A 27,177-nucleotide genomic window follows, 5' to 3' on the forward strand; every position below is an offset into this window, starting at 1 on the left:
TTGGATAAGTGTACCTGTTTCTGGATAATGTCACTCTGATTAGAGGCCTGGAGGGAGTGCTCACGTTTAATTTCAATATGCTGCTGTTTTTTCTTCTGCTGCTGCTCTCTGAGCTGCTGAACCCTTTGCAGTTGCTCTTGAACGCTGGCCGCTTGAACAGTTACCACGTTCTGGATCTGATGAGCTTGCACCGGGCCGGCTTGCTGAATCTGAATAGGCAACTGAAGTTTAATTTGCTGAGGCAGACCACCTTGCTGGGCCTGTATCTGAGCCACAACATGGGACTGGAGCTGAGAGAACACCTGGACTTGCTGCTGAAGCTGCGGGACTGTGATCACCTTAGTCTGCGGTGGCTGGATTTGCAGCTGAGGACGTGGAGATTGCACGGTAACTTGATTTACGTTTGGCGTGGGGGGCAGAGTTTGAACCGAAGTTGGAACCTGGGGCTGCGAAGTCTGGATTTGGATCGAAGGATGCGGCTGCATGGGGACGTGCTGTGGCGCTGGAGTCTGGACCTGAGCTGGCTGAATCATCTGAACTTTGGGCGGGGTCTGTGGGTGTACCCCTGACTGAGCCTGGCTTTGAACTTGAGCTGAAGGCTGCCCTTGCGGAAGGCTCTGGGGTGGAGTCTGAGCAGCGGCTGGAGTTACGGTTGGTTGCGATACTGGAGGCTGTGCTTCGGAGATGACTGGGCATGGAAGTGAAGCTGGAGGCTGAGCTTCGGTGGCTGCCTGGGCTTCAGCCCGAGGCGGAGATTGAGTAGGCTGTGTCTGAGCTGGAGGCTGAGGCGGAATACTCTGGGGTTGCCCCTGAGACTGGCCTTGGAGCTGACTCTGAGGCGGCTGGGGTTCAGGAGGAGGAGGAGGAGGAGGAGGAGGAGGAAGCTCTGGCGCTGGCTGTGTTTGGGTCTGTGCTTGAGAAGTTTGCTTCTGTTCTCCTGCAGCTGGGAAGATAAAAAGCAGGACTTACCTTCAGAGCCATACTAACAACAATCTGAGGAGCAGCTTTCCTTCTCTAAGAAGCCACCACAAGGCTTCAGCATTTCTAAGCCCGAAAAGCATTCCCTAAGAAAAACTACTTTTCTTTCAAAGCTGAAATGCATTTGTTTCCATTTAATATATATATATATTAAAAAACAACCCTACCTGGTGTTGAGGTGGAAACTGTAGTTGTAGTAGTACTAGCTGCAGTAGCTGCTGCTGCTGCTGGTGGAAGTGGGGTGAAAAGAAACCGCTGGATTGTACCATTTGGCATAGCTGCTTGCATTAGCTGCTGTCCTGGTCCTGGTATTACCGTGACACCCTGTGGGATCAACTGCAACTGCCCAGTGGTTTGACCTTGCCCTTGAATCACCACAGTCAAACCTTGACTGCCACCCTAAAAGAGGGGGAAATGTAAAAGTCAATACCCACAAAAGATCCCAATGGAGTATATCAAGGGCTTGCACTGTGTAATGAACTTTCCAGCTGGAATGGTTGGTGACACCCAATGTTGGTGCGTCCCCTTCTCCTCCCTGCAATCACCCACCCACAATTTACTCCCGGAGGCCCCCCGACCTTTCAGAGAAAATCTTGATCGAATACACAGGAGCTGCAGGGAGGAGAGAGGATCCCTTCCACCGCTAGTGGGTAAGATTTCACCCACAAGCTCTGGCATTTGGTTATTTAAAAGAGCAGTCTTTTCTGAAAAATAATTTACCACACCTGTAAGTTGTTGCAAATAAAGGGGGGGGAATTGAAAAGTTTTTCAACAACAAAGCTTACTGGGAAATGATATATATTGAATTGAAAAAGATGTTTAAAATAACATTTTTTTTTTAAAAAAAGCAGCCTTTCTTTTGGGAATTATAGGGGTAGAACTACCAAAGCGGTATAGAAATTTATTCATATATGCGACTACAGCAGCAATGTTATTTGCTCCAAAATGGAAAGAAGAAGGCCCGGCGAAAGAAGAATGGATACAAAAACTTATGGATTATGCAGAGATGGTGAAATTTACTAGAAAAATAAGAAATCAAGATAACAAACTTTTAATAAATGGATGGAAATGGTTTATTGAATATGTACAAATAATTTGTAAACAGAGAAAGACACTGGCAGCATTATTGTAATAATCTGCAGTTTCATAAGAGTAAATAATTTAAGTAGATGAATAAAAGAATAAGTTAAGTTAATTTAGAATATGCAGGAAATGATAAAAATAAATTTAAGGAACCGCAGAAAGAGGTGGAAGGAAGCAAAGTTTTGAAATGTTGTGTGTGTGTGTGTGTGTGTGTGTGTGTGTGTGTGAGAGAGAGAGAGAGAGAGAGAGAGAGAGAGATTTTCATATACATTTCAATAGTTTTACAGTCCTTTTAACATTTCAAAATTGGACTCTGTCCTCTTTCTGAGTGTTGAAATGTTAAAATGACTGTAAAACTGGAAATCATGAAAAAAACAAAAAGAAAGAAAAGTTTTTCAACAACAATGCAACAGAAACTAAACATCATTTGAGAGCAACCCATTTACCTCACGTGGTAGAGGAACCTTAGCTTACAAAAATGTGGTAGATGCAGTAATTAACTCAGAAGATGCCTGCTTTAAATTGACATTGCAGGGAAAGGCAAATCATTGCCACACAACAAACATCACGAAAGCTTACCTGTCCTTGTGTGAGCTGCGTGAGCTGCGCCATTGTAAGTTTCACCTGACCCTGTTGAGGACGAGGTGGGTGTGGTGATGCAGCTTGCGGCTGCATGTGCTGCAAAGGGGCTCCTGGAGTTGTCACTACCTTTGGATTTGCAGAAACGGTGGTAGCGCTAGACACTGCTGTGGAAACAGGCTGACCTCTGATTATCTGGGTCACTACTTGCTGGGTCTGGCCTGCATGGACATATCATTTGTATTATTCAGAAGCTGTTCCCAACACAAGAAGCCTCTGCGAAAAAGAATTCCGAGGCTGCTTCTCCCTCCCATCTACCAAGTTCCATTGACCAGTAAAATCACTGGGTCCATTGACCAGTCGTGTGCCTCCATGTCTCTTCAAAGCCATGGAAAAAAATGCAGCCTAGTATTACCTTTTCCTCATTCTGCAGCTTAGTTATAATATATGCCAACGTGGCTAAGCTTTGGTCCTCTGGATGTGCTGGGCTTCAACTTCCAACAGCATAGCCAATGGCCAGGGATAATAGGAGTTGTAGCCCAACTGTATTTGAAGGGCCGGAGCTTAGCCACTCTTGATAGAAGCCAGGATGTACAGGAACACCTAACTAGTTATGGAAGTCCAAGATGGGTTTGGACTTGTGTTTCTGAAAAAGAAGCCTTCAGTGGAGTCTGCAGTGGATCTCAGCTTTTCTAACCACAAAAAAGAAGGCAAAGATTCCTATTGTCTAGCAGAAGCACCTTGTCTGAACCTAAGAACAATCTGAATACCAGCCAGAGTATTTATCGTATTTATGATTCAGAAACAAAAATAAGTAGCAAAAGGCATAGTGCTTTCTTTTTAGTATTATTCAGCTGACTGGCCCGAAATGTTTAAGTTTTATCAGTAATTTAAAGCAAAAACCCTGAATGTCATGGATTTCACATACTGGAGGTTTAAAAATCAAAATTAACCTACTAGTTGGAAGAATACCTTGCTGTACCACGACAGGTGTCCGAATGATGGTCTTTCCTAATGCTGATTGCTGAAGTGGTGTCCTTATGACTGTCATCCCAGGCCGGAGAGGTGTCCCAGCCATTACCTACACAAGTTACAAGGAAAACAGTCAACTTTTTCTTGAACTAAGGGTAAAGGCAGAAAAGGCAAAACTTATTTCTATACATATTGTGACTCGTATATGGAAAACAAAACAAAACACTTTTAAGAAACCATTTTTTAAAAACGGTTGATCAGGTAAGCAAAAAGTTGAAAAAAGCAAAACATCCCCCAAAGTTAAATATAAAATGTAACAATATATAACAATATAATGTGAAATTTTTACTTTGGGTTTTTCCCCCCCTAAGCTTTTTATTTATCCAAAACCCTTTTCAAAAGCTTTTTAAAGGCTCAAACTGCATTACTTTTTCTCTGGTTAATCCACCGTTCTTCAAACATCTCCATTCATATTTCTTTTCATGAAGTTTTATTTATGTAGTGCAACCCAAACATTTGCAACAATAATAAAACTCCAGCGCTATGAAAAATGAAATCACGTATGTATTAAGAAAAAAACTGGAAGAAACGACAGACTGACCGAGAGAAACACGCAAGAGGACCCATAAAAGAAAAAATCCCTTGGGTCATTCTTCAAACATGGGTAGGAAGGAGACCTGAACCGGCCCAGAAGCCAGCTGATTTAAAGCAAGTCCCCATGGTAAAGATCTACTGAGAGATAAGTGACAAAAGTAGACAATGTTCTAGTTCGTGCATAATGCTCAGCCAGGCCATGACTTAGCAGAAACATGCAGGTTCCTACAGCAACCGTGGCTTAGTCCCAGGTAGTGCTGGAGGAGAAGAAAAGTGCAGCGGATGCAAGCTTTGGTCCAGGATGCTGGCTTGGTATTATGCGCAAACTGCGCCAATGAGTGTCTCTTAAGAAAACCAACAATTGTATGAAATCCTAGATTTAGATTTCAGATTTTTAGGTCCGAGTTCTGGCACTGTAAATAGTTTCTAGATTAAACGCCATCTCAAATGGAGTCCAAGAGCAACCTTATTACAAAACTACAAGATCATTAATCTTAAACAACAACAACAATCTTACTTGTGAAGCACTCGTACACACCGTCCCTGTGTTATTTGGCCTAATAGTTACAGTTGCTGTCCTCGGCTGGAATGAAGTAAATGTTTGTTGGTTTGATCCAGTAGTTGATGGAATGATACCCAACACTTTCTGCTGCACTTGAACTACACCTATTTGGGAAAAGTATTCATCAAGTATTACTAAGTAAAAGATTAACACCCTCTTGTTTTAGGTGATGTGACTCACCCTGCAGAATATTTATACAGGTCTCTAAAGAATGAACCCACATTCAGGAGGGTTTGTACTGGTGTGCAGTAGGGAGAATTGGCACATGTTCACTTAAATAAGAACCACACTATGCCTTAAACTTGTACACCGCTAAAGAAAATAAGCAATATTAGTCCCTGAGAATAGTTCTAAAATTTGAAAGTTTACAAGGGAGTTAAAGCAGAAGAGCAGGTCTTAGTTTGGGTTTACAGACACATCTTGTAGAAAACCTGCGAGCATAATGACAGCTCCTTCTTCAACTGTGAAATCGGTAACGGCACGAAGGATCACACATATCAATTCTAATCTGGCACAGACATCTTTCAATCTTCCCTAGAGAAATGGTATTTTGGCAACCAGTATTTTGGCCAACCAGATTCCTTGCTAAATGTATTCCTTTATCATGGTTAAGACAGAAGAAAGAATTCACTCGTTGGAGGGGAAAGGCAGTGCATGATCCCATGGTTCTCTCTTAATCGTTTAACTACCATAAAGAAAGTCTACACGTTACATCTGTATCTCTCCAGATAGCAAAGACAAAACTCAAACGCATAGGTAAGTCTTTAATTGGTTTCTGAAACTGTAGAAGAGGGGGAAAACTGAGCTCCCTTGGGGAGAGAATGCTACAAAGGGAGCCTCAATGCAAAGAAAATCCTGTATCTCCTATATCATGTGACCGACCCACATATTCCAGCTGATGGGACCACTAGCAGGGCCTCCCCTGCAGATATGAAAGCACAAGGCATTACTTGTACAAAAGGCATTCCTGTAAGTAATTGGGCCTAAAGCCTTTTAGGGCTTTGTACACCAGTAGAACCACTTGAATTGAGCCCACTAGCACACAGGTATAGTGCAGTATCTGGTTGGATTGGCCAGTGAAGCTACCTCTGCTCTGAGTGTTATCTTAGAAATGAGAAGAACCCGTCCCTTCAGGGTGCTATATCACCCAGAACTGTCTTGTCTTCCAAATTCCTGAACTTGGGAACCAACTTCCCATAGCACCTCCATCTTATCAGGATTCAGTTGGTCAGCCCGCATTCAGCCAATCATGTCTCCAGGTACTGGTCCAGCACTTTCACAGCTTCTCCCAATTCAGATGGATTTTTTTTTGGGGGGGGGGGAGAAAGAGCAAGCAAGTGAGCCTGCTGGGTGTCAACTGCGTATTTGGCACACGGTGCTCCAAATCCCCAGCTAACACCTCTGTTCAGTTTCGTACTGGTATTAACTAGCATGCCGTCAAAGTTAGTCCTGAAAGTAGGCGTGGAACTGCTGCAACACAGTGTACTCAACCAGCAAAGCCTTTCCATGGTCAATGGCAATAAAAGTAAAAGCCTGGGAACTCTCTAATATAACCATTTCCCAACATACTGAAAGGCATATGCAGCCCTTCTATTAAGCTTGAGAGCAGTTTTTTCCCACTAAAGTCTTCAAAAGCTGATAATGTGGAACATTAAGTAGGTCAGCAAAGGGATATCAAAGATAGATCATTTCAAGCAGGAACAAATTCCCATTGGAGAAACTTTAAAAAACTAGAAATGTGACCACTCAATTTTCCTAGGAAAATATGCCTTTGGAACCTTCTTGCATTACATACCAGACAGGCACTGTCTCTATTGTCTTTTTGGCCCCTGCTGAAGACCTCCTTTTTCTAAAAAGTCTTTTAAGTAGGTATTTATTTATTTTTAATTCCAGTTTGCATTTGCATGCATGTTTTGATGTTTTCATTGTTGAAATCGCTTTGTGATGCTTTATGAAAAAGCGATTCATAAATGGAATGAGCAAGAAAGAAAGAGTTCAAACTGCAATGGCGTTCTCCTACCTCCTTGAGTGGCTGGGACGTTAACAGCAACTATCTTGCTATTTGCTGGTAGAGGCAGCTTTGTTATCACTTTGCCTGCCATAGTCACTGGGCTGCTTGCAATCTGGAAAGTCTGACCACTGCTGGAAATAGTTGTTGCCGATGTAGCAGTTGTGCTTGTGGCTAACAAAACAGGAATGGCGGTCAGTTTCTGTTTCCTTGAGACAGGCCACTAGCAGCAAGTATCATCGCAGCATTGTAGAAACCTATGGCATGGTTGCCTTTAAAAAGCTGTGTGCTCTAAATAATGTCTCTTCGACAAGGAAAGGTCTTAAAAGCTGGCACTTTCTTATGAAGATTATAAAATCTTGAATGGTCGCAACAGTGGATAAAGAAATGCTTCTTTAAAAAACAAGCCCCATCTTTACAGTACTTCAGTTCGTCCAGTGAAAATTTTCAGGACAGTTGAAACAGAAAGGCTGCTTCATGCAACTCAATTCATTACCACAAGGAATGGTGACATCCTTACATGAATTAAATCTATAAACTGCTGCTAGCCAAGACAGCTATTTCAAACCTTGATGACAGAGGCAACATACCTTTTTGAGTATCAAAATATAGGGGTAAGCTTTCCCCATCACCACCATGCATTGCTTTGAGCTTCCCTGTGAAACGTGACTGTTCTCTTGAGGAGACAGGAGTACTAGGCTCGATGAAGGAGCCTTGGCCTAAACCAGTTTATGCCCTTATAAAGCAGTTGAGGCACACCCCACACCCCATGTTGACAAATGTGTTAACCCACAACTACAGCTTTTAACAGAAAAAAAGATGTAGCTGAAGAGAGCATCGATTAGGTTTTAAATACTTTGTGTGACTGCTTCCCAGCTGCAAGCTTATCAGCAGTCCCCTACCCCGCTGGAGATCATGGCTAAGTGATGCCTGGGCATATGAACCACCTCTAATAGTACAAGTAAAAATTTGGTTATACAGTGGTGCCTCGCAAGACGAAATTAATTCCTTCCGCGAGTTGTGTCGTCTTGCGATTTTTTCGTCTTGCGGAGCACGGATTTGCTGGGTATTAACAGCTTTAAGAAAAAGGAAGCAAACTCGCAAGACGTTTTCGTCTTGCGAAGCAAGCCCATAGGGAAAATCGTCTTGCAAAGCAACGTAAAAAACGAAAAACCCTTTCGTCTTGCGCGTTTTTTGTCTTGCGAGGTACCACTGTGTGTGTTTTGTTTTTAAAGGGTGAAGATTCTCCGTCTTTTTTTTTTTTTTTAACTAACTCATTTACCTGATGAAGACTGGCCTTGTTTAACCCAGGTAGCAAAAGTCTGGTGAAAGTTCTTGTTCTGCTGGAATGTTACTGTAGCTGGAGATCCCACTTTAGTAGCAAGCACCACTTTGGTTCCACTGGGAATAGAGCGTGGCAGTGGGCCAACCATAACTTTCTGAGGAGTGGAGACTGTGGTTGCCGTACCGCTGGTAGTCGTAGCTGTAGCGGCGCCACACACGGCAGGCAACTGCTTCTGTTGCTCCAGTCGCTTCTAAAGGAGTTAAGCAGAGGGGGAAAATGAAGAAAAGCTACCACTAGTCCGCTCTACAATATCAACCCTCTCACCCTATGTTAAAAAAGCACACTAAGGCCGCTGTGATCTTATGAATGCTCATTGGAAAGCAAGTCATGTTAAACACAGCCGGACTTGCAAGTAGGTGTATGTCTGTACCACGTGCTTCGCGTAAAAGTCATTTCAAATCCAAGAATTTTCAAATATGAGACGCCACTGTATTTGCAGACAGAGCTAGCAATAAGAAGGCTTCCAAAGAACAAGTGTTCACAAGTGCCAAGCTATTATCTGCTGAAAGTGTGACTAGATCGGATCTGGTGTACCGTAGCAGCTAGGAGACGGAGCTATAAAGCAGGATGCCTTTGCTTTGAATCTCTCCTCTTGCTATGACCGCTAGGGGGTGTTCCGCTCTTGTCATTTGTAACCTGTAGCTGGTAATAATACTGATCTGCTTTAGGATTTCATGTAAGGATCCTGCACCCTCAAAATTGGGGTTGGGAAAACACCCCAGAACAGCATGCAGGGGAAGACTGTTCCGTATGTGGAGCTGATATGCTTGCACAGACACTGTTTGCCTTAGAATGATGCTGAATTCCACCTTATTTAAAAATGTGTTGTACAGGGTTTGTGTTTAATTTTTTTTTTGGCGGGGGGAAGGCCAGGTTATATTAACAGAAAACCAACCCATATAAAGCAATTCTTTCAAAACTTAACTTCAAGTAAATAGCTTTTCTGATTACATTATTTAATGTTTAATAATGTACAGAAAGGTGGTTCATAACTAAACATTAACCAAATCAATTTAAGAAAGATCAACTTAAGGTAGACTTAAAATCTGAAAGAAATATTATCTTCATTCTCATTATTAAGTGGTTTTTAACAATTTGAATAGCTGTAATCACTACAGTGCTTGGTTGTATTTCTATTTTGTTACATGCCCCTCATATACACAATGATTTGCTATAAAAATAGCACATTTTTAGAGAAAAGGGGAATTGGTTGGGGGGGGGTTTCCTTTTTAACTGGAGCGACATTGTATCAGCTATCTAAAGCAGAAAAAATGGCTTTGTAATATGAACTCACACTTGTCATTAAGAAATTTTAAGCAGTCACTGAAGAAACTTATTTTGGTGGACATTTTTGAGTTGCCTGCCCTCCGTGGGTGCTACCCTTTTCATTTGTCTTATTTTTGTATTAATATGGGTTTGGTTTTTATTATAACGCCTTTTGTTTTGAAAGTCAAATGTACTAAAATATATAAAGCAAGCAAGGAAAATAAATAAATAAATAAATAAATAGATATAGATAGATAGATAGATAGATAGATAGATAGATAGATAGATAGATAGATAGGGTTGCATCTTAATTCATCATTAGCTACCCTGAGTGGACATTTTGTTGAGAGAGATAGACATAAGTTTTCCAAAAAAATAAATAATGAATGAGATGTTTAAAAAGAAGAATAAGTATTGAAATAACTTTGCAGTGGTGACACCATTCTTTACTGGGCAAACAGGAAAAGTTACAGATTTTTATGACTGCATGCATGCATCAGAATTAGGAGACTGAAGGTGTATCCACTTTTTAAAATACTGATTTATACAAATTAATAAGTTAGTTTTCATTCCAACATGGAAGCATCTCCGATTCTATACTTGGCAGGATGTCAAACCTTACTTCCACAAGATCTAGGTTATTTAGGTATCTTAGCAACATCTACCCTGACACTTTTGTAAGACTGAAACACAACCCTGAAGGAGAGAATCAAATTCCCACTGTATGTGTAATATTAAGAGCACATCAAATGATTAATTTTAGTATCGCAATCTAGTTTTTCCGATAGGGATATGGAAATATTTACTCAAATGAAAACATTTGAACAATTCTGTGTAAGAAAGAGACACTTCCATGTTTATTTTAGGATGCACAAATGCAAGCAATGCAAACTTCAACAGGCGGGACTACCAAGAGCTACCCCACCTGCTGGGCAGCCAATCGCTGTTGTTTTAGTTGAGCCTCCATTTGGGCCTTGAATTCCTCAGCCTTCTTCTGTTCACTAACCTTAGCCTGTTGCTCAACTGCTTGTGCCTTTTCCTTCTCCACTCTGTCAAAGAGATGAACAGAAAATCACTACTGGGCATTGCAAATTACTACAAAACATGCATTTTATACCAACAGCCCTTTTTATGTGATAGGAACCAATTCTCATTGTTACTGAAATGCTACATCTAATTTCCAGAAATTTTCTAGTGCCGCCCTGTTGAATATAGGCCTGCTTATGTGTGAACTTTCTTAAATCTGGCTGTCACCTTCTGTCAGTTTAATGGCATGCAGCTCCCATGAACATTCTCACAATTTATGCACTTTTACAAGAGAAACTCTATGGGTTGGATCCAGAGTTGTACTTCTGTTTGCAGAAGAGACTGAGAATCAGCAAAGGCTTGCACTGAAGGGGAGAAGAGGGTGATTTTCATTTTATTTCCCCCTTTCCCTGCAGCCACCAGCACCACCTTCTACAATTTTTTCTAGAGGGTCTCCTGAATTGGCAAAAATCACCTCCCTCCTCTTTCTCCTGTGGAGCATCCCAGTGAGCTTCAGTGAGAATGGACTGAGCTTAAATCTGAAAGGAGACAGAACTGTGCGGATAAGCAAAAAAGGCAAAGGGGTGGGGGCATGGTCCAGAAAGTGTGTGTGTGTGTGTGTGTGTGTGTGTGTGTGTGTGCTGGGGGAGGGGGAAACCCAGATGGAATATACTGAACATGCACCGGGTGGCTGGCAGGGATAAATGTCAGTAAAGAGGCCTGATGTGAAGAAAAGCAGAACCCAAGTTGCAACAGAAACCAGGAAAAACATACAATGTAAGGACACACAGCACTGTTGCCATGATGAGACAAGAAAGGTTGAAGTTTAAGAAGTTGAGTGTAAAGGGATATCAGAAAGTAGGTGTATTGACTATGTAAAGGTAAAGGTAAAGGTACCCCTGCCCGTACGGGCCAGTCGTGTCCGACTCTGGGGTTGCGCGCCCATTTCGCTTAAGAGGCCGGGGGCCAGCGCTGTCCGCAGACACTTCCGGGTCACATGGCCAGCGTGACAAGCTGCATCTGGCGAGCCAGTGCAGCACACGGAACGCCGGTTACCTTCCCGCTAGTAAGCGGTCCCTATTTATCTACTTGCACCTGGGGGTGCTTTTGAACTGCTAGGTTGGCAGGCGCTGGGACTGAGCAACGGGAGCGCATACTGCCGCGGGGATTCGAACCGCCGACCTGACGATCGGCAAGTCCTAGGCGCTGAGGTTTTACCCACAGCGCCACCCGCGTCCATTGACTATGTAGAAAGCTAGAAATATTGAAACTGTACAGAGATGTCATGAAGCTGACAAAAGCAGAGGTAAAAGCGAAAGGAATACAGAGACCAGGGAGGGAAGGAGTAGGAAACAGTATGCAAAACAGCTAGAGCAACAAATGGCTGGGGAACAAAAAGAGGGCTGCACGGTTTAAAGTGTTGGGAGTCGTATCTGATGTTGCATAAGCAGAAGGCAAGTTTCTCCCTTTTCCTCTGCCTGCACTGAATCACCCAAAATGCCAGGTTCTCCCAATCTCCTGGAGAGGATTTTGGGTAGAAAGTCATGGAGGGGGAGCGGTCTTCCGCTTGCTCAACAATAGATACCACCCTTAAGTGTTTCAAATTCACATACTGATTGCAATTAGCCAACCAAATATTTGGCTTCATATCTCTGGTTTCCCAGTTTTCCATTAACTGACAGCAGTGCATGCCAACGGAAGGTATATCTATTTGATGGTGTAAAGTGTACTTCTTTAGTTTCTGCTTACTAGAGTGCACACATAGTTCAAAATTATTTTGCAGCTTTAAACTTACTATTTTAGATATTAAATCCACACCCAACAGGATATTTACACATTTAAATACGTTCAAAAAGCAAGTCAAAGAGCTTAATTTTAAGCTGTTAGATTACCTTTCAGAAAATGCTTTTATTTCCCATAGTTCTAATTCCTCCTCCGCTACCCAGGTTTCAATTATAACAGGGCCGGTTTGTTTTGGAGTTTCTGGCCTTTTGGGTCGCAATGCACTTGATCGAAGCCCTTTCCTCTGAGGCGTAGGAGTTTCTGCAGGAACAAAAGAAAAATTAATATTCAGTTTAAGTATCTGATAGCATCCCCCTAAAGTCACATACCCCTCTATTAGTAACTTGGGAATTTTATATTCATGCTTACCTTTGGGGGCCTCTGGAACACCAATCGGACAAATAATTTTCCGTACACAGTACTCCGATCGAATTCCATATGGTCCAACATCTCTTCGCTTGATTATTTCAGTTGTTGTTATTTCCGTTTCCGATGTGTCTACAAACATTCATTTCAAAAGTTTCAATTGCAAGTCTAGTAAGAAATGTTTCTCCACAAATTCTGGAACTAGCTTATTCTCAAATAACATGATGGAAATGTTGGCATTTTGTTAAAAAAAACAGTCCAGATTTATTTTCAGTTAAAACTTATTATTCTATAATTAGAAAGAGAAAACTTTCCAGTTTGCTAAACTACAGTGTCCCCATGATGTCTGACACAGGTAACTGGTTTAAGGCTCTTTGTAAATCAGGATTGCAAACCACATTTTGATATCTGTTTGTAGAGAATACTAAAACACAGTTTTCTGGTTTAGACCTCAAAGTAACTGTCTCCTCTGTAGTCAGGTACAGACAGAAGGAGCATCTGAGCTTGTGTCCAATGTATCCAATGACGTTGCCCTGACGTTGCACAATGCAACGTTTTCTACCTCTGGTTGCACACCAGTTGTGAACCCCCCCCCCCCAAATCAGTTTTGGGTTTCCTCCAACCCTTCGGCACAAACTCGGGGGGAGGGGAGAGGAAGCATTGTTGCACAGGTGGAAGTCCTTGCACTAACAGGATGGCTTCACTGGATACAACCCATAGTTTGGTCGACTGGGGATGTTACACCTGAATCTGTGCTCAATGTGACTTACATTCCCTGTTCCACTTAAAGACACCCATACCACATGGAATCACAGAATCATGGAATTGTAGAGTTGGAAGGGAATATTGCCAGGAAGGAATGGAACCAGTGAAATACAATGACTCCACTTCTCATCTCAAATGATTCCAAGGGGATAATCAGCATAGCCAGACCTCACCCTCCCCAAATCTCCTGATGAAGATTGCTTAGGAGGAAGGAAATTTCAGTGCCAAACTGGAAACCAGACTGAGAAGGGTCTAGTGAATATGACAGAGGTTATCATGGATCCATCCATGATAAACTTTCTTAGGAAAAAAGCAAATAAAAAAACAAACCCTTTTTGCTTCAAAAGACTCTAGTTTGTAATGCATATTACAAGTTCTGAAATAATATTTAACCAGCAATGTTTTTATAAATTAGCAAAATTAAGTATTCCTAAAATATCTACCTGTACGTGTAATTCCTCCACCAGGTGGGGGTTTAGCAGCCATGTCATCCCATTTCAGACATGCCCAGAGTAACCTCAACATAAGGCTAACCCCTGCCAAAGATTTTACGGTTTGCAGTCGGTATCTAGAAAAATAATAATAAAGGAAGTCATGTAAATCACTTCTAATTTCACAAAGCAGATGGTCTAAATGCCATAGTTCTCAGAGATAAGGCTAAGCTTCTTAATTTACAGCTAAAAGTGGAGTGTATTTTCATATAAATTACAAAAATCTGTGGTACTCATTATACAGGCCCATGCTATCATATATTGGATCTTGCTCCATGCAAGTTTTTAGAATGAACTAAATAGGTCCAAAATATTTCTGGAACAGAGCTCCACATAATAGCTGACTTTTTCCTACAAATATGTAAGGTATTGGGTGACACCCAACGTCATGCAATCAGACTTTGCTGTAGTCCCTCCCAACACCCCAACTTGGGGGCCCCATGCAAGGGAAGGAAGGGAAAGTCCCATTACACCAAACAGAAATGCATTTAACTGCTTTGAGTTTTTATTATAGTCAAGCAGTATAGAAATGCTGCAAAATACATAACTAAATAATAATAATATTTGTTGGCAGAGGATACCACTGGATCTTACCCAAATGTTTTCCTATACCCACATTGATATTATAAAGGAAGGTAACATATAAAATGTGTAGAGAACACTAGCTGACAATTTCAAACTAAGTATGATAAACTACTAGATACTTGTTTCAAGTGCTCTTAACCAACTGAAAAAAAAACCTGTACATGAAACAAGGGTGTGCAATTAAAAAATCCTTACTCAAGTAAAGCAAGCTGAATAATCTTGGATGCCTTAGTATCTTATTTTATTATTTTATTAGTTAGTGTTTTCTATTTTAAAACTGCCATTCTGGAAATCACCAAGGTATCGTCAAGCTCCAGACTAGGCCAGTGGCATATTGCTAGGGTATGACCCATGGTTGTTCTTTCTGAAAATCCCATCACTAAATACTGACAAAATGAGGGTTGTTAAACAAAAGCCTATTTAATAAAGGTAAAGGTAAAGGACCCCTGGGTGGTGAAGTCCAGTCAAAGGTGACTATGGGGTGCGGTGCTCATCTCACTTTTCAGGCCGAGGGAGCTGGTGTCTGTCCGCAGACAACTTTGCGGGTCATGAGGCCAGCATGACTAAACCACTTCGTGCGCAATGGGACACCATTATGGAAACCAGAGCACACGGAAACGCCGTTCACCTTCCTGTCGCAGTGGTACCTATTTATCTGCTTGCAATGGTGTGCTTTCAAACTGCTAGGTTGGCAGAAGCTGGGGCAAAGCAATGGGAGCTCACTCCTTCGTGCGGATTTGAACTGCCAAGCTTCCGATCAACAAGCCCAAGAGGCTCAGTGGTTTAGACCACAGCACCACCTGTGTCCCTCCCTATTTAATAATCTAGATCAAGGCAACTTTGTAATGTAAAATCTTTTGTCTAGCAAATAACTAAACAATCTGTTTTTACAGAATATCAAATCATTTTTGCTACACCCATTTTAACTGATTCAAATCGCAATGGTCAGGTCAGGCTTTCAAGACACCTCCATATAGGTTCTTGTGTCTTGAGGAGAGTTTATTCAACGCATATAAGACTAGGAATGTACATGGCAACAGTGTATCATCTGCCCTAACTCTTCACCCCTCTGCATGGTAGATGCAAAGCTGCCATATGTACACTGGCTGTTTCCCCCCCCCCTTCAATACTGATCCTAGTCTTTGACAGTACACAAAACTTTAAGCCTGGAAGCAGGGTAACCATTTAAATTGAGCACACCTGGGAAATGAACATTCCTGCTAGGTAAATTCAGCTCAAATATGGAGGACCAAAAAAATGTTGGTTTAATATTTAAAAGGGATAACACCTGAAGTGCCGAATTTTCATGCTGGATTATAACACGCCTACCATTTGTACGAAGACATGTTCTCCCACCCAAATGATTTTAAAGAGCTGTTAGCACTGTACCTCCAAGTGATACCAAACGTTGGTCTCGGGGATGGATATGGCCAAATATCCAAAGCAGGCTTCGCAGTATAGTTGAAACAGGGAACCTCTCTGATCCCTCCTCTTCTTGCTAGCTTCTTCAAGTCGTCATTGGGCAAAACAAATATGCTCTTTTTACTGCTTTTGGTAACAAACTTCCGGTAAGATGGCAAGGCTGTTCCAGAACGAGTTTTTTTCGGCCTTGAAAATTTCATGAGCTTCACTTTGTCCCTTGTGGAATATTCCTTGCTGACTGTCATAGAAGTCACCAAGGTTCCCGCTGCAGTAGTCAAGGAATCAGTTACTGTTGCTGTTACCACAGTTTTGCTATGCTCCTTTACAGAAATGACATCAGTATTGCTATCTGTAGTGGGAGCGGTAAGTTTTCTTACAGTGGTAGTCGTGGTCGTGGTGGTGGTTACAGTGGATACAGAACAGTTTTCCATGGACGATACCCCACTTTCTCTATCTTCCTTGATGGCTGACAATCCCGATACTTTATAAGTAGTTTTGGATTCTGTAGAAACAGTTGACGTGGTGGTCACTTCCGTAACAACGGCTTTTACTACACTTTCTCCGTTGACGCTTTCGGTTTTGTTGCTTATCGGTAATCCATTCTGATCAGCAAAGTCATTACTCAAGCTAGATTCCTCACAGGAAATTACAGGTGATGGAGCAGTTTTCGTAACACAAGGTGGTTCAATCTCCATGCATTCGGTTTCATTATATATATTGTTTTCACTGGAGGAATGGAGAGATGTGATGGATGTGTCATCAACAAGACTAGACCTTTCAGGAGAACACTGCTTTCTTCCAGTATTTTGGTTAGACTGAGACATATTATCTTGAGGCAAATCATTGTCTCTAGAATCACCACCCACAGAACTCTGTACACCCAACTTACTGACCAAATTATCATTTGCATCTTCCACTGCAATATCACCATTCATAAATGGTTTTAGAGATTCGTTAGAAGAAAATGATTTGACCAGAGGGTTGCTTTTGCTAATATTATTGATTTTCGAGTCAACGCCACTCTCGGTTTGTGCAAGTGTCTCTCTCTTTAAGCACTCTTCATTAGGTAATACTTTAAAATCAGTGTCTTTCCCATTGATCTGAAATGCTGCTGACTTCCCCTTTTCCGTTTGTGTATTCAATTCCCCGTTTTTATTATTATTTTTGTCAGCAATACTCTTAATCTGATCAAAACACTTGTTGATGGAACTCGGTGGGACACACTTCTCCTGGTCTTGCTTTTCGCCATTTGTTTCAGTGATTTTAGTCTTCACCACCTCATCAATAATATTTTCTCCAATCACGTCAGGAATTTGGGCTTCAAATGCCTTTTCTGAAATTAGCTCAGTATGCAGCGATTTTAGGCCCCCGAGAGTCTGCTTTGGATTTAATGCAATTTTGGGTTCGGATGCATCTGCAATGTTTTTCACAAGACTCTCTTTTGCTTGCAGAGATACCATGCTGGGATGATTTTCTAACCTACGAGCGTCTGCAGAATCACAGTCATGTTTTTCAGATGTTAACGCTTCATTTCCTATCTCGGTTGAAGATGAAGTGTCTCCTTCACAGCTGCTTTCAGTTACCATTGGCCGAATAACATTTCCGCACTGAGACTCAGTATTTGCTTGCTCCAAACATTTTGCATTCTCCTCTAAGATACCACATGTTGTTGTTTCTTTGCTTTCTATTGGTTTAGAGTCTTCTGTTTTCAAACAGTCAGTGCTTTTCTCCTTACTCTGCACTTGAGGGTTATCCGTATCCATGGATTCAGAAACACTTTCATTACTATCCTTTGCTTTCAAACTCTGAGTATCTGGACACTGAACTGGAGTTGCATCTGCTTCTCCCTCTAAAAGCCTATTCAAGCAAGGCAAAGATTGGACTGATTCACTGGTTTTGGTAAAGTGGCGATTGCTAGGTGACAAGCGGTCTTTAACAGGATCTTCTGTTTGATTTGTCTCTGAAGTATCAGTTCTGCTTTGGGATGTCAAATCTACTTGCTTCTCATCTCCTGCTTTAGGTAACTGTAGGTCATCCTCACTCTCCTGTTGCCTCAACAATTTACAACCTGAAGAGTTAGAACCAGATTTGAGCTTTATTCTTTCTAGTCGCTGCTTTTCCTCAAGTGTAAACTGTTTTACTCTCCTTTCAAGCAGTCCATCGAGTTTTGATGATTTTACTTTCCTTTTGTAAAATGTCCTTAAGTGGAAACTCTCACTGACGTTGATTAAATCCACATTGATTGGGGCTTCCTCATATTTTGTGGAGGCATCCACTTTCACTTCATCAACCTCCATAGATTCTTCCTTGATGTCTTTATCACCTTCATCAATTTCTTTCTTCTCTGTGAAGAACAATTTAAATTCAGTAAGACATTTTAGTAATTACTGGGTCTTTCTGACCTGTTTCGCCTAACCCACATGGTTCCATTCATACACATCACAACTGTGTGTGACCACAGCAACAGGAAGTGGCGTCCATATGTGTGCAGGTGAATGTGTCAACGGGACTTTAGTATCCGACATCCACAGTTTCAGATTTTTTTAAATGCCCCCCCGATTGTTCTCAGATTTACATAAGCACGCATACATTCTGCTAAACAGAATTAATCCGTGTAAACCTAAATACTCACCCACCCGCCCATATGCCTTAAATGCTTAATACCTTCTTTTGCATGATCTGATTTTTCAAAATGTTTGATTTCAGATTTTTCTTCATGCGGTTCATTTTCTTCCTTGGTCTGAGCTCTCTTTGTGCTCTCGGAGTTTTCAGTTTCTTTTTGGTCCTTCTTGTGTGGCTCACGGAAGTATTTTATCTTTTCTTTCGAAGAACCATGCTCGACCTTCACTTTTGCTGGAGTTTTCCTTTTATCCAGTTCACGCTGTTTTTCTGGGATGGTAGTAGTTTCACTTTTTGCTGGTTAAAAAAGGACACGTATATTTATTTATAAGATTTCTATGCCACCTTTTCAAATTCTCAGGGTGCATGGATTAAAGAGAGCATTAAGTTACGGTGTGTAACAAAAGTATTCAAATGTATTGATTCTTGCACCTAAACACAGCATTTTGAACTCAGAACTATAACTGTAATTAAAAAGGCAAAATTCTTACAATAGAATACTCAAAACTTAGAATGAAGAAATACATGAATGCATTTGAGTATCCCAAAACGTTAAAAAACGGAGCTGTTCGAGAACTGAGGTTTGACTATAGTGCTGAGAAGGCCTGGTTATGATGCAGTAACTAACAGTAAAAATTATTTCAAAGCAAAGATATTTTACACTCACCTGGTAGTAATTTCCTGTAATTGACATTAGTATTTCCTGGTAATCTTGGTACAAATCTATGAACATGAGTTTTACTAATCCAGATCCAGCCACCATACCCTGTTACTCTATATTCTTCTCCTTTTTGTTTCCAAACCTGTAAAGCATTACAGACACATTTTAAAATAATAAATTTACTTTAAAAGCTTATATACAATTACAAAAATAAAAGATGGCTTTTCAACAAATGCTGCAAGAAACTGCTTAAACTTCGGCTACAACACAGACCTGCAACATACATGCATGAAAATGGACTGAGCACACTACTAGAACAATTGCTTCTGCTCCCAACAGTAATGCACACAGAAAAGCAACAACATTTAAGGGATGCAGATTTGCCATGACCAGTTGGGTTCCTAGAACCGCAATTTCCACACAAAGAATACTAGGGGTGCATCTATGCAGCTACTCAGGCCTTTTTTTTTTTAAGAAGGGCTTATCAATGGGTTCCACATAGACTTCTTAGTGGTTGTTATGGATAACTCTTAATAGATAAAGGCTACTATATTTTGTTTTTAGGCTTTTTTGTCATGGGGCTAGAAGGAAAAGGAAATCATCTTCATTGAATAGATGGAGTACATGGGATCTTTACCTGTCTCAAATTTCTCTTACACTTTGAACTGGGATATATAAATCCCATCCTATGCATATACAGTATCAAAGATGTTTGGTGAAATCTCTCTTCTATCACCTGAGTAAGATTACAATCCATCATGGATTATTATCCAATTAAACAATGGCCAAGACATGAATCAGTCTCAAGTTCTCTCTTTTCATCGATCCTATTACTCACCATGTTAAAAAAAACACCCCCCCATCCCATACAGCCTTTTAAATTTAATAAAGGAAGAGCGGAAAACATTTACTTAAGATTACTATGCAGAATCTGTACCTGATGTTTGATAGGAAATGTGTATTTCACCCATGTTGCTTGCTGCATGGTTTCTTCTTCCTCTTGTTTTCTTTCCTTCTTTTTCACTTTTTCCTTTTCTTCTCTTTCAATAGCTGTCATTCTGCGCAACCTAATCGCAAGATACACATTCTTTTGGGCCAGTTATACTACAGATACATAAACAGCTGCACGCTGCTGTACAAACAGCAAATGCAGTTGAGTCAAGAGCATTTAAAGTACACTGTTGTTGAACTTTCAAAGTAGTTTTTCCATTGCTGAGATTAACTGACACGAGTCAACTTTCAGGTGGCAAACATATTGCAAAAACCGTGCCTGTGAATTTTCAGTGTGCCTGACCAGAGTTTTTTTATAATGGTGTTAAATTCTCCAGTACAGTACTTGCACATATTGTAATGTTTTTCACTCATTCAGACATCTTACCTGGTGTGTCCCAAGGACTCCCTCCAGATTGGCAGCATGACAACTGGCTTGATTGCACATTCCAATATAGCTAAAGCCAATGCAAATTCTCTAGGTTTACTACACATCTGCACAGCCTTGATCCAATTAGACCTACAGGTGACAAAAATATTATCAGCCCTGCATTCGCTGCATACAGTAGGACAAATGATATGTCAATAGCATACTTTAAAACTAAACTGCCCAGAGTGGCTGGGGAAACCCAGTCAGAAGGGTGAGGTATAAATAAATTATATATTGATTTTTTATTTTTTTTGCAAATTCCAGCCTTCCCACGTAGCAGCCCGTGCCCCTGAAAAGCCTGCAGAACAGCATGGAAAGTGTTCCCGAGGGAAACGAGGAATAGGTAAAAACTATTGTGCCCCCACCCCTTCTGCCACCAGGGAAGCTCTTCTGGATCCCAGGTTCCTGCACAAATGGTTCATACAGGAGCAAGTCTGGATCCAACCTATATAATTTTAAAAACCACTGCATAAAAAATGATGAAAATCACAAATATATTCACCTGTGTGAAGCCCAGTTGGGGTGAAGGAATGAGGATGGGATGTTGTTCTCTAGCTGAATTATTGTTAATCTCAGGGTGGATATCGTGAGAACCTTTGACCCGTGGACAGAGCCATTCCATTTGAACTCTCCAGCAGGACTCAGACAAAATTTGTGAGAGAGGTGTCGCCTCTTGTCATGATCTTCCCGGTGTTGATGCTTGTTCAAAGCAAAAGAATTGGTGGCATATTGATTGTGGTACACACGGTACTTCCCTTCTTGGCCTAGTTTGAAATAATTGCTGATGTTTCCTTTCATCACTATTTCTTTCTTCGTGTTCAGTCGGGAGATTTCTCCTTGGGAATTAACCACAAGGACCTTATTGAAATAAAAAACAAAATGCACACAGATTTTTAAAAATTACAATCTTTGGTCTTAGATTTTAGTGTTAGCCCAATCCGTTATCTTTAGGGAATGTAATGTCGAGGATTAGAAAATGCAGCTCTTAATCTAAAAATACGTGCACAGGATGAAATAGGCTCTGACTGTAAGAACTTAGGCTAAGGATAAACTTGTCTTCAAAGTTGATTTTCCTAAAGAAACAAATTCTACCAATACCCAGGAGTAGGTTCCGTTAAAATCTTTTGAATAGACATGAATAAGATTGTGCTGTTAGTTTTCACCACCCAGTAGAAGCCACCAGGTGACCATCTTCATTTTGCTTTCCGTGAACAGGAGTATTTCTGTAGTAAAGTCTGAAAATTAACACAAACCTCTTTGCCTTCTTTAAATAGCTTATTTGCTTCATGTGCAGCAGCAGCAACTTGCTGACTTTTCAGCTGGCTGAGTTTGCTATCCGGATTTCGTAACCTGGTGACCATTCGTGTTGAACCCGGCGTGCCTCTTCCAGTGCTTGGAGATTCACTTCGTTCACTGTTAGATCTATCCCCTGTCAGAAACCAAAACAAACCACCCACTTAAACAGGAGACAGAAAGGCCAATTAGTACAGATATTGCTGAAACGTGTCATTTTAGGAGCAGCAATCAGCTACTCCAGGCATAGGCAAACTCAGCCCTCCAGATGTTTTGGGACTACAACCCCATCATCCTTAGCTAACAGGACCAGTGGGTCAGGGATGGGAATTGTAGTCTCAAAACATCTAGAGGGTTGAGTTTGCCTATGCCTGAGCTACTCTAAAGACAAACTGCTTTATTTTTACCTAGCTCCTCTGAGCTCTGGGATCCTCCTTCAATATTTTCCACTTCATCAGAAGCCTTCATTGATTCATCCTGCATGGAATTTAGTACATTGCTACAGCTGTTTTCTGGATCAGACAAAAGTGCTTCAGTGGAAGAACCAACGTTCAGGCTGGGAACCATCTTAGTTGTTTCATCTGTGAAAGATAGGAACTATTTATGTACGTAGTATTACCTGAAGGGCACTTTAAAATGCAAGATGAACATCTTGAAATCAAAAGGTGCTGAAACATCAATGAGAATATAAATGATAATTTATTTCTGAATTTAAGTCAACAGGTGTTGTATATATTTTAATTACGTGCACCTTCTTCTATAAAGAAAGCCACTATATTTCTTATTTTAGCTCAACAGTTAAGCACATTGTTATTCCTGCATTTAGCAAACATGATTAATAACCAAATTACACATTCTGAAAAATCCCATTGGGGAGTGGGAGAAGAAGAAAGGTTGAATTTGTATGCACACCCACATTAAAAAAACACAACCTTTGAACACTGAAACGATTACATGGGAAGAGGGTTGGACTACAACTTTCCCCAGATACATGTTTTACATAAAGGGAGCTGTATATTTTGGTTAGGTGGGAGAGCTTACAGAGAGGATTACTGAAGACAGTCTCCAATGCACAAAAGGAATACGTAGCAGACATGAGTAAGAGGATAGGAAGGAATAAACAAAAGTATTTTAATTATGAACAGAACTAAAAGAGGGGCAATTATTTTTGAATCATTGCTATCAATCTTATCATGAGTCACCTGAAATCAAGGATGAAATATCAAGATGGCCAGCACTGAAGATGATACCACATTATTCAAGGCAGTAAATTCTCAGATCACTGGGCAACAAAACAACTCCTAACAGGTTCACAACAAGCTGCTGAGGCTGCTAGCTGGGCAAGAAACATCCATGCAAATAAGCCTGTACATATTGCTGTGGTATTCACAACTTCTGCAGTCGTGGAACAGCACCCTAGAGACATAGTTTCCCAATTGGTCTTTATATCTATCATATAAAAATAATATATTGCCGTCATTTCTATACAATGATGCTTTCCCCCTATTTACACATTCTTCAAATCTTTCCAAAAGAGGTTCACATGCATGAGATCGATGACACTGATTCTGATCTATTCACATTCATTTCTGTCTGCATGCTCTACAATCTCGGCCATTACACCAGGTATTTTTACCGTTGGATGTCCCCAACATGGCATCCATGGGATCATGCTCTGCCGCCCAAGAGGCTCTCACTCCTTTGCATACCACACTAAAATATGAGCCAATGCATTCTGGGAGTTCTAAAAATAAACACAGTGCAAATCCATGCGAAACATAATTTCAAATTCCCCTATGAAGAAAGAGTTTGCCCATGTGGAAGTAATGTACCTGAAGACTTACTCTACTACTTACTGGTATGCCCAATCTACGAGGACTCAAGAACAAAGATTTAAATCTCCCAGTTGGGAGATTGAGATGAGTATGTGATAAACTTTTTATTAGGGAACAAGTCTCCTTACACCTCACAAAAAGTGGCCTGTTTTGCCTTTAGAGCGGCAATTTTAAGGAGAAAAGTTTGTGGGGATAAGTTAAATTCTTTGGGGGATCAAACTCTTATCGGGCAGGATGCCTGATTTTAATAATTATTTTAACCATGTCATGCATTTTATTCTGCTTTCATTCTGTTTTATGTATTTTATCATTCATAACGGCTTCGGCTGAAATAAATAGTAGTACAGTGGTACCTCAGGTTAAGTACTTAATTCGTTCCGGAGGTCCGTTCTTAACCTGAAACTGTTCTTAACCTGAAGCACCACTTTAGCTAATTGGGCCTCCTACTGCCGCCACCACACAATTTCTGTTCTCATCCTGAAGCAAAGTTCTTAACTTGAAGCACTATTTCTGGGTTAGCGAAGTCTGTAACCTGAAGCGTATGTAACCTGAGGTATCACTGTAATCCCAAATATTTGAAGGATGCAGCAACACAAGTCTATCCATATTAAATCTGGGATACTATTAATTCAGTTGAAGACAAACATATCAGAGTGTCAGAGATGGCAGTGCAAACAAGCAGCACAAATAGCATACACTGTAAGTGGTTTTAGGCGATTTACATAACTGTTATGCTCCTCTAAATTACAGAGGCATTTTTCTGTACCTGAGACATTCTTGAGGGCCTCTGATGTCACCAGCTTCTTGTTCGCCTCATTATCATCCAGGATTTCTGACTCATTTCCGACTGCGCTCTTTCCTTCAGAAGTACTAGACTCTCCAGCAGGAGGTTCTACGCTGTTGCCTCCAACAGCTGATGTCACGGAGTTGCTTTTATCCATAGCATCTGTTTGCTCTACAGTAACGAATGGGTAACAAAGTGCAACAGGTGTTTTAAAAACTGGCTTATACCAAGATGCCAAGTTTTACCTACACTGAAATGAAAGTTTGTGAAAACTGCTTGGACTATGTCACTGGGGAATGAGAGCTGATTCTGTGATAAGAAGAATGTCTGTCTAAAACTGAAATTGTTGACAGACCAAAAGATACAATAACAAATGCTATTAAAATGAAATACACGGGAGTAAACACTACTGCAGAAAATATGTTAATTTCGCAAGTATCGTCTTTACCTTCCTTTCTTCCTTTTTCAGAACTTTCATCTGGTGGCGTTTCTTTGTTTACATCCAGCAGTTGGTTCGAAAGTTCCTCTTTGACATTATCAGTATCTGTACTGTCTTTATTCTCAACACTAGCCTTTTCCGTTTCCGTTTCATCAGCTATTGAGCTTTTATCTTCTGGTATTTCCCCCTTTCTGGCTCTGATTGCTTCCAGAATCTCTTCTAAAGCAAAAAATGGACAATAGACACCTAGTTCAAAGACTAGGGGCTCCAGAAGTATCCATTTTAACCCCTGACAGACCCATCTAACAATTGGATACATGGTCCACAGTGCAACTGACATTTGTGAAGTACTGTTTGCACATGTAATTTTTAAAAAGTCATTTAACAGGTGGATTACAAGTTGATACAGGCGACTCTCAATTTACATCGGGGTTATGTTCCAGGGATAATATGGAACACCAAAATCTTGTATAGTCAAAACACACTGGGTGCAATGGCGGACGGGATTGCCAAAGTTTTTCTTCCCTGGACCCTCAGACCCCCCCTTTTTTGCCATGTGTGTAAAGTTGAATATGCACAAGTTAAATGCACGTAAATTGCAAGTTACCTGTATACATAGTCTCAAAAATGGCAGGGATTGCAAACTGAATGGAATTTTGTGTATATCACTCAGTCAATATGGATAATCTACAATTCTACAAGCGATGTCAGAGAACATGCATTGATTGCTATAGATTCTGCAGATTAATTGAAGTTTTGATAACATGCATATATAGTAACCTAACAGATCTACAAATCTGTGGCTCCTGGACATTAATCTGGCTCCAAACATGCAAAGACTGAAAAATAAGGCTGAGCTGTGGGATTATGGAAACCTCAAGTTAGCAACTCTTTCAACAAGGATGATAATCAATCTGACCTGCTCCTGCCCTCATTTATTTATCCGCTGCAATATTTTCAGTGCTCTAGAACTAGACTCAGATCCCAGTACCACCAAGAAATCCATTTGGTTTGAAACAAGTGCAGACTTGAGAAGAAAGCTGCGCTCTTCCAAAAGGCAGGTTTCTCCAAAAGCAAAAGGATGCTCACTGCAAAATAGGGTCCTCAGTTTATGTCTCCAGTTGTTGCCCTGTTTTAAGGCACCCAGCCTAGATGTAGCCAGTAATCCAACCGTTTGCAAAGAAACAAAAATTTGCTACGGCTGTTACAAAACAGAACACTGCCAAGAAGGGATGGTTGTGAATAAAAAGTATGGAGCAGGTGGTCTTGCCCATACTGACCCACTTAAGACTGAAGTATTATTTCTTCTATAAAGCAGTGGTGGTTTTGTAAATGCCACTAGGTATTATGAACAACTAAGGAAACTGATAACGGACAAACACTATACTGGTGACTATTTTTCAAAGGCACACTATAGCTAGCTATATTTAGGAGTGAAAAAGACAAGCTTAAAGTCATCAGGAAGAGCTCTGTAGACTACAGGTGTTAGAGGAAGAATCACATTTTATCTTTTGCTTAAGAGCAAAAATATACCATTTTATCTTTAAACACACACCCCCACACACAGAGAGAGTTCCACAGCCAACACCATTCAATTTGTTTCCTCCTGAAAAGAGCAGAGAAGTCACCTTCTGCTCACATCCTTCTGTATATAGATCTCCTGCAGTTTCTTGTGTTTTTTTTTGCACTATTAAACAAAGTCTGCATAGGTTAGCATTTTTTCTGGGGCAGCAACAAGGATAACCCTGGACCAATGCTCGCCCATTTCCCTGAAAAAAATCTATAAGGCATAACAGGTTTAATCGAACCTTCTCAAATGTACCTAAAGGCTATATGTATTCCAGTGGCACTATAAATGCAGTCTGTGGAACTTGGCCTTCCCAATTTTAACAGACATGCCCTTTTCCTCATAAACCTTTCTTCACTAGAATACACGTCAATGAGGTAGCAATTCAAAATGCGCTCGATAATCCATTGTGTGCTGTTAGCAATTCAGGATTAGTTTTGTAGATTCTTACCATTTGCTGCAGCAAGAAAAGATTTGTTGCTACCCCGTGCTTTATTGGTAAGGTCCTCTGTTATATCCATATGCCGATGTATTTCTTCACGCATTTCTTCCAGAGTTTTGCAGATATCAGCTTCCCAGTAATCTTTGTCAAGGCATTCAATTAATTCTGCCAGCTGGACTTTTGTGCTATAGTACCAGATTTTCTTATCTTTCTCACACTCTGAATCTTCCTCTCTGTGACAGTATTAGAATAATTGTTTATGAGACAAATGGCAATGAAACATATGTATATAC

General features: G+C 40.8%; 1 protein-coding gene across 11 annotated transcripts in view; it reads right to left on the reverse strand.

Moving 5' to 3' along the window:
* BPTF (bromodomain PHD finger transcription factor) overlaps window positions 1-27,177 on the reverse strand; it is a 64,832-nt gene that overhangs the window by 17,525 nt on the left and 20,130 nt on the right. For 3 of the 11 annotated variants that reach the window (XM_081899476.1, XM_081899467.1, XM_081899472.1), the window contains exons 3-24: window positions 26,894-27,117; window positions 24,885-25,094; window positions 24,419-24,607; window positions 22,225-22,398; window positions 21,778-21,980; window positions 21,027-21,382; window positions 20,483-20,614; window positions 20,042-20,171; window positions 19,111-19,246; window positions 18,489-18,740; window positions 15,792-18,168; window positions 13,770-13,894; window positions 12,565-12,693; window positions 12,306-12,456; window positions 10,313-10,436; window positions 8,059-8,311; window positions 6,789-6,950; window positions 4,724-4,872; window positions 3,598-3,721; window positions 2,641-2,861; window positions 1,146-1,377; window positions 15-943 (exon numbers count right to left, since the gene is read on the reverse strand). In XM_081899476.1, coding sequence (XP_081755602.1) covers window positions 15-943; window positions 1,146-1,377; window positions 2,641-2,861; window positions 3,598-3,721; window positions 4,724-4,872; window positions 6,789-6,950; window positions 8,059-8,311; window positions 10,313-10,436; window positions 12,306-12,456; window positions 12,565-12,693; window positions 13,770-13,894; window positions 15,792-18,168; window positions 18,489-18,740; window positions 19,111-19,246; window positions 20,042-20,171; window positions 20,483-20,614; window positions 21,027-21,382; window positions 21,778-21,980; window positions 22,225-22,398; window positions 24,419-24,607; window positions 24,885-25,094; window positions 26,894-27,117 — 6,982 coding nt within the window. The remainder of the gene's footprint in view (window positions 1-14; window positions 944-1,145; window positions 1,378-2,640; window positions 2,862-3,597; window positions 3,722-4,723; window positions 4,873-6,788; window positions 6,951-8,058; window positions 8,312-10,312; window positions 10,437-12,305; window positions 12,457-12,564; window positions 12,694-13,769; window positions 13,895-15,791; window positions 18,169-18,488; window positions 18,741-19,110; window positions 19,247-20,041; window positions 20,172-20,482; window positions 20,615-21,026; window positions 21,383-21,777; window positions 21,981-22,224; window positions 22,399-24,418; window positions 24,608-24,884; window positions 25,095-26,893; window positions 27,118-27,177) is intronic. The other 8 variants (XM_081899469.1, XM_081899468.1, XM_081899474.1 and 5 more) reach the window with 7 other exon arrangements.

Source organism: Podarcis melisellensis, assembly GCF_964234715.1.
Source record: "Podarcis melisellensis genome assembly, chromosome: 2".
Lineage (NCBI taxonomy): Eukaryota > Metazoa > Chordata > Lepidosauria > Squamata > Lacertidae > Podarcis > Podarcis melisellensis.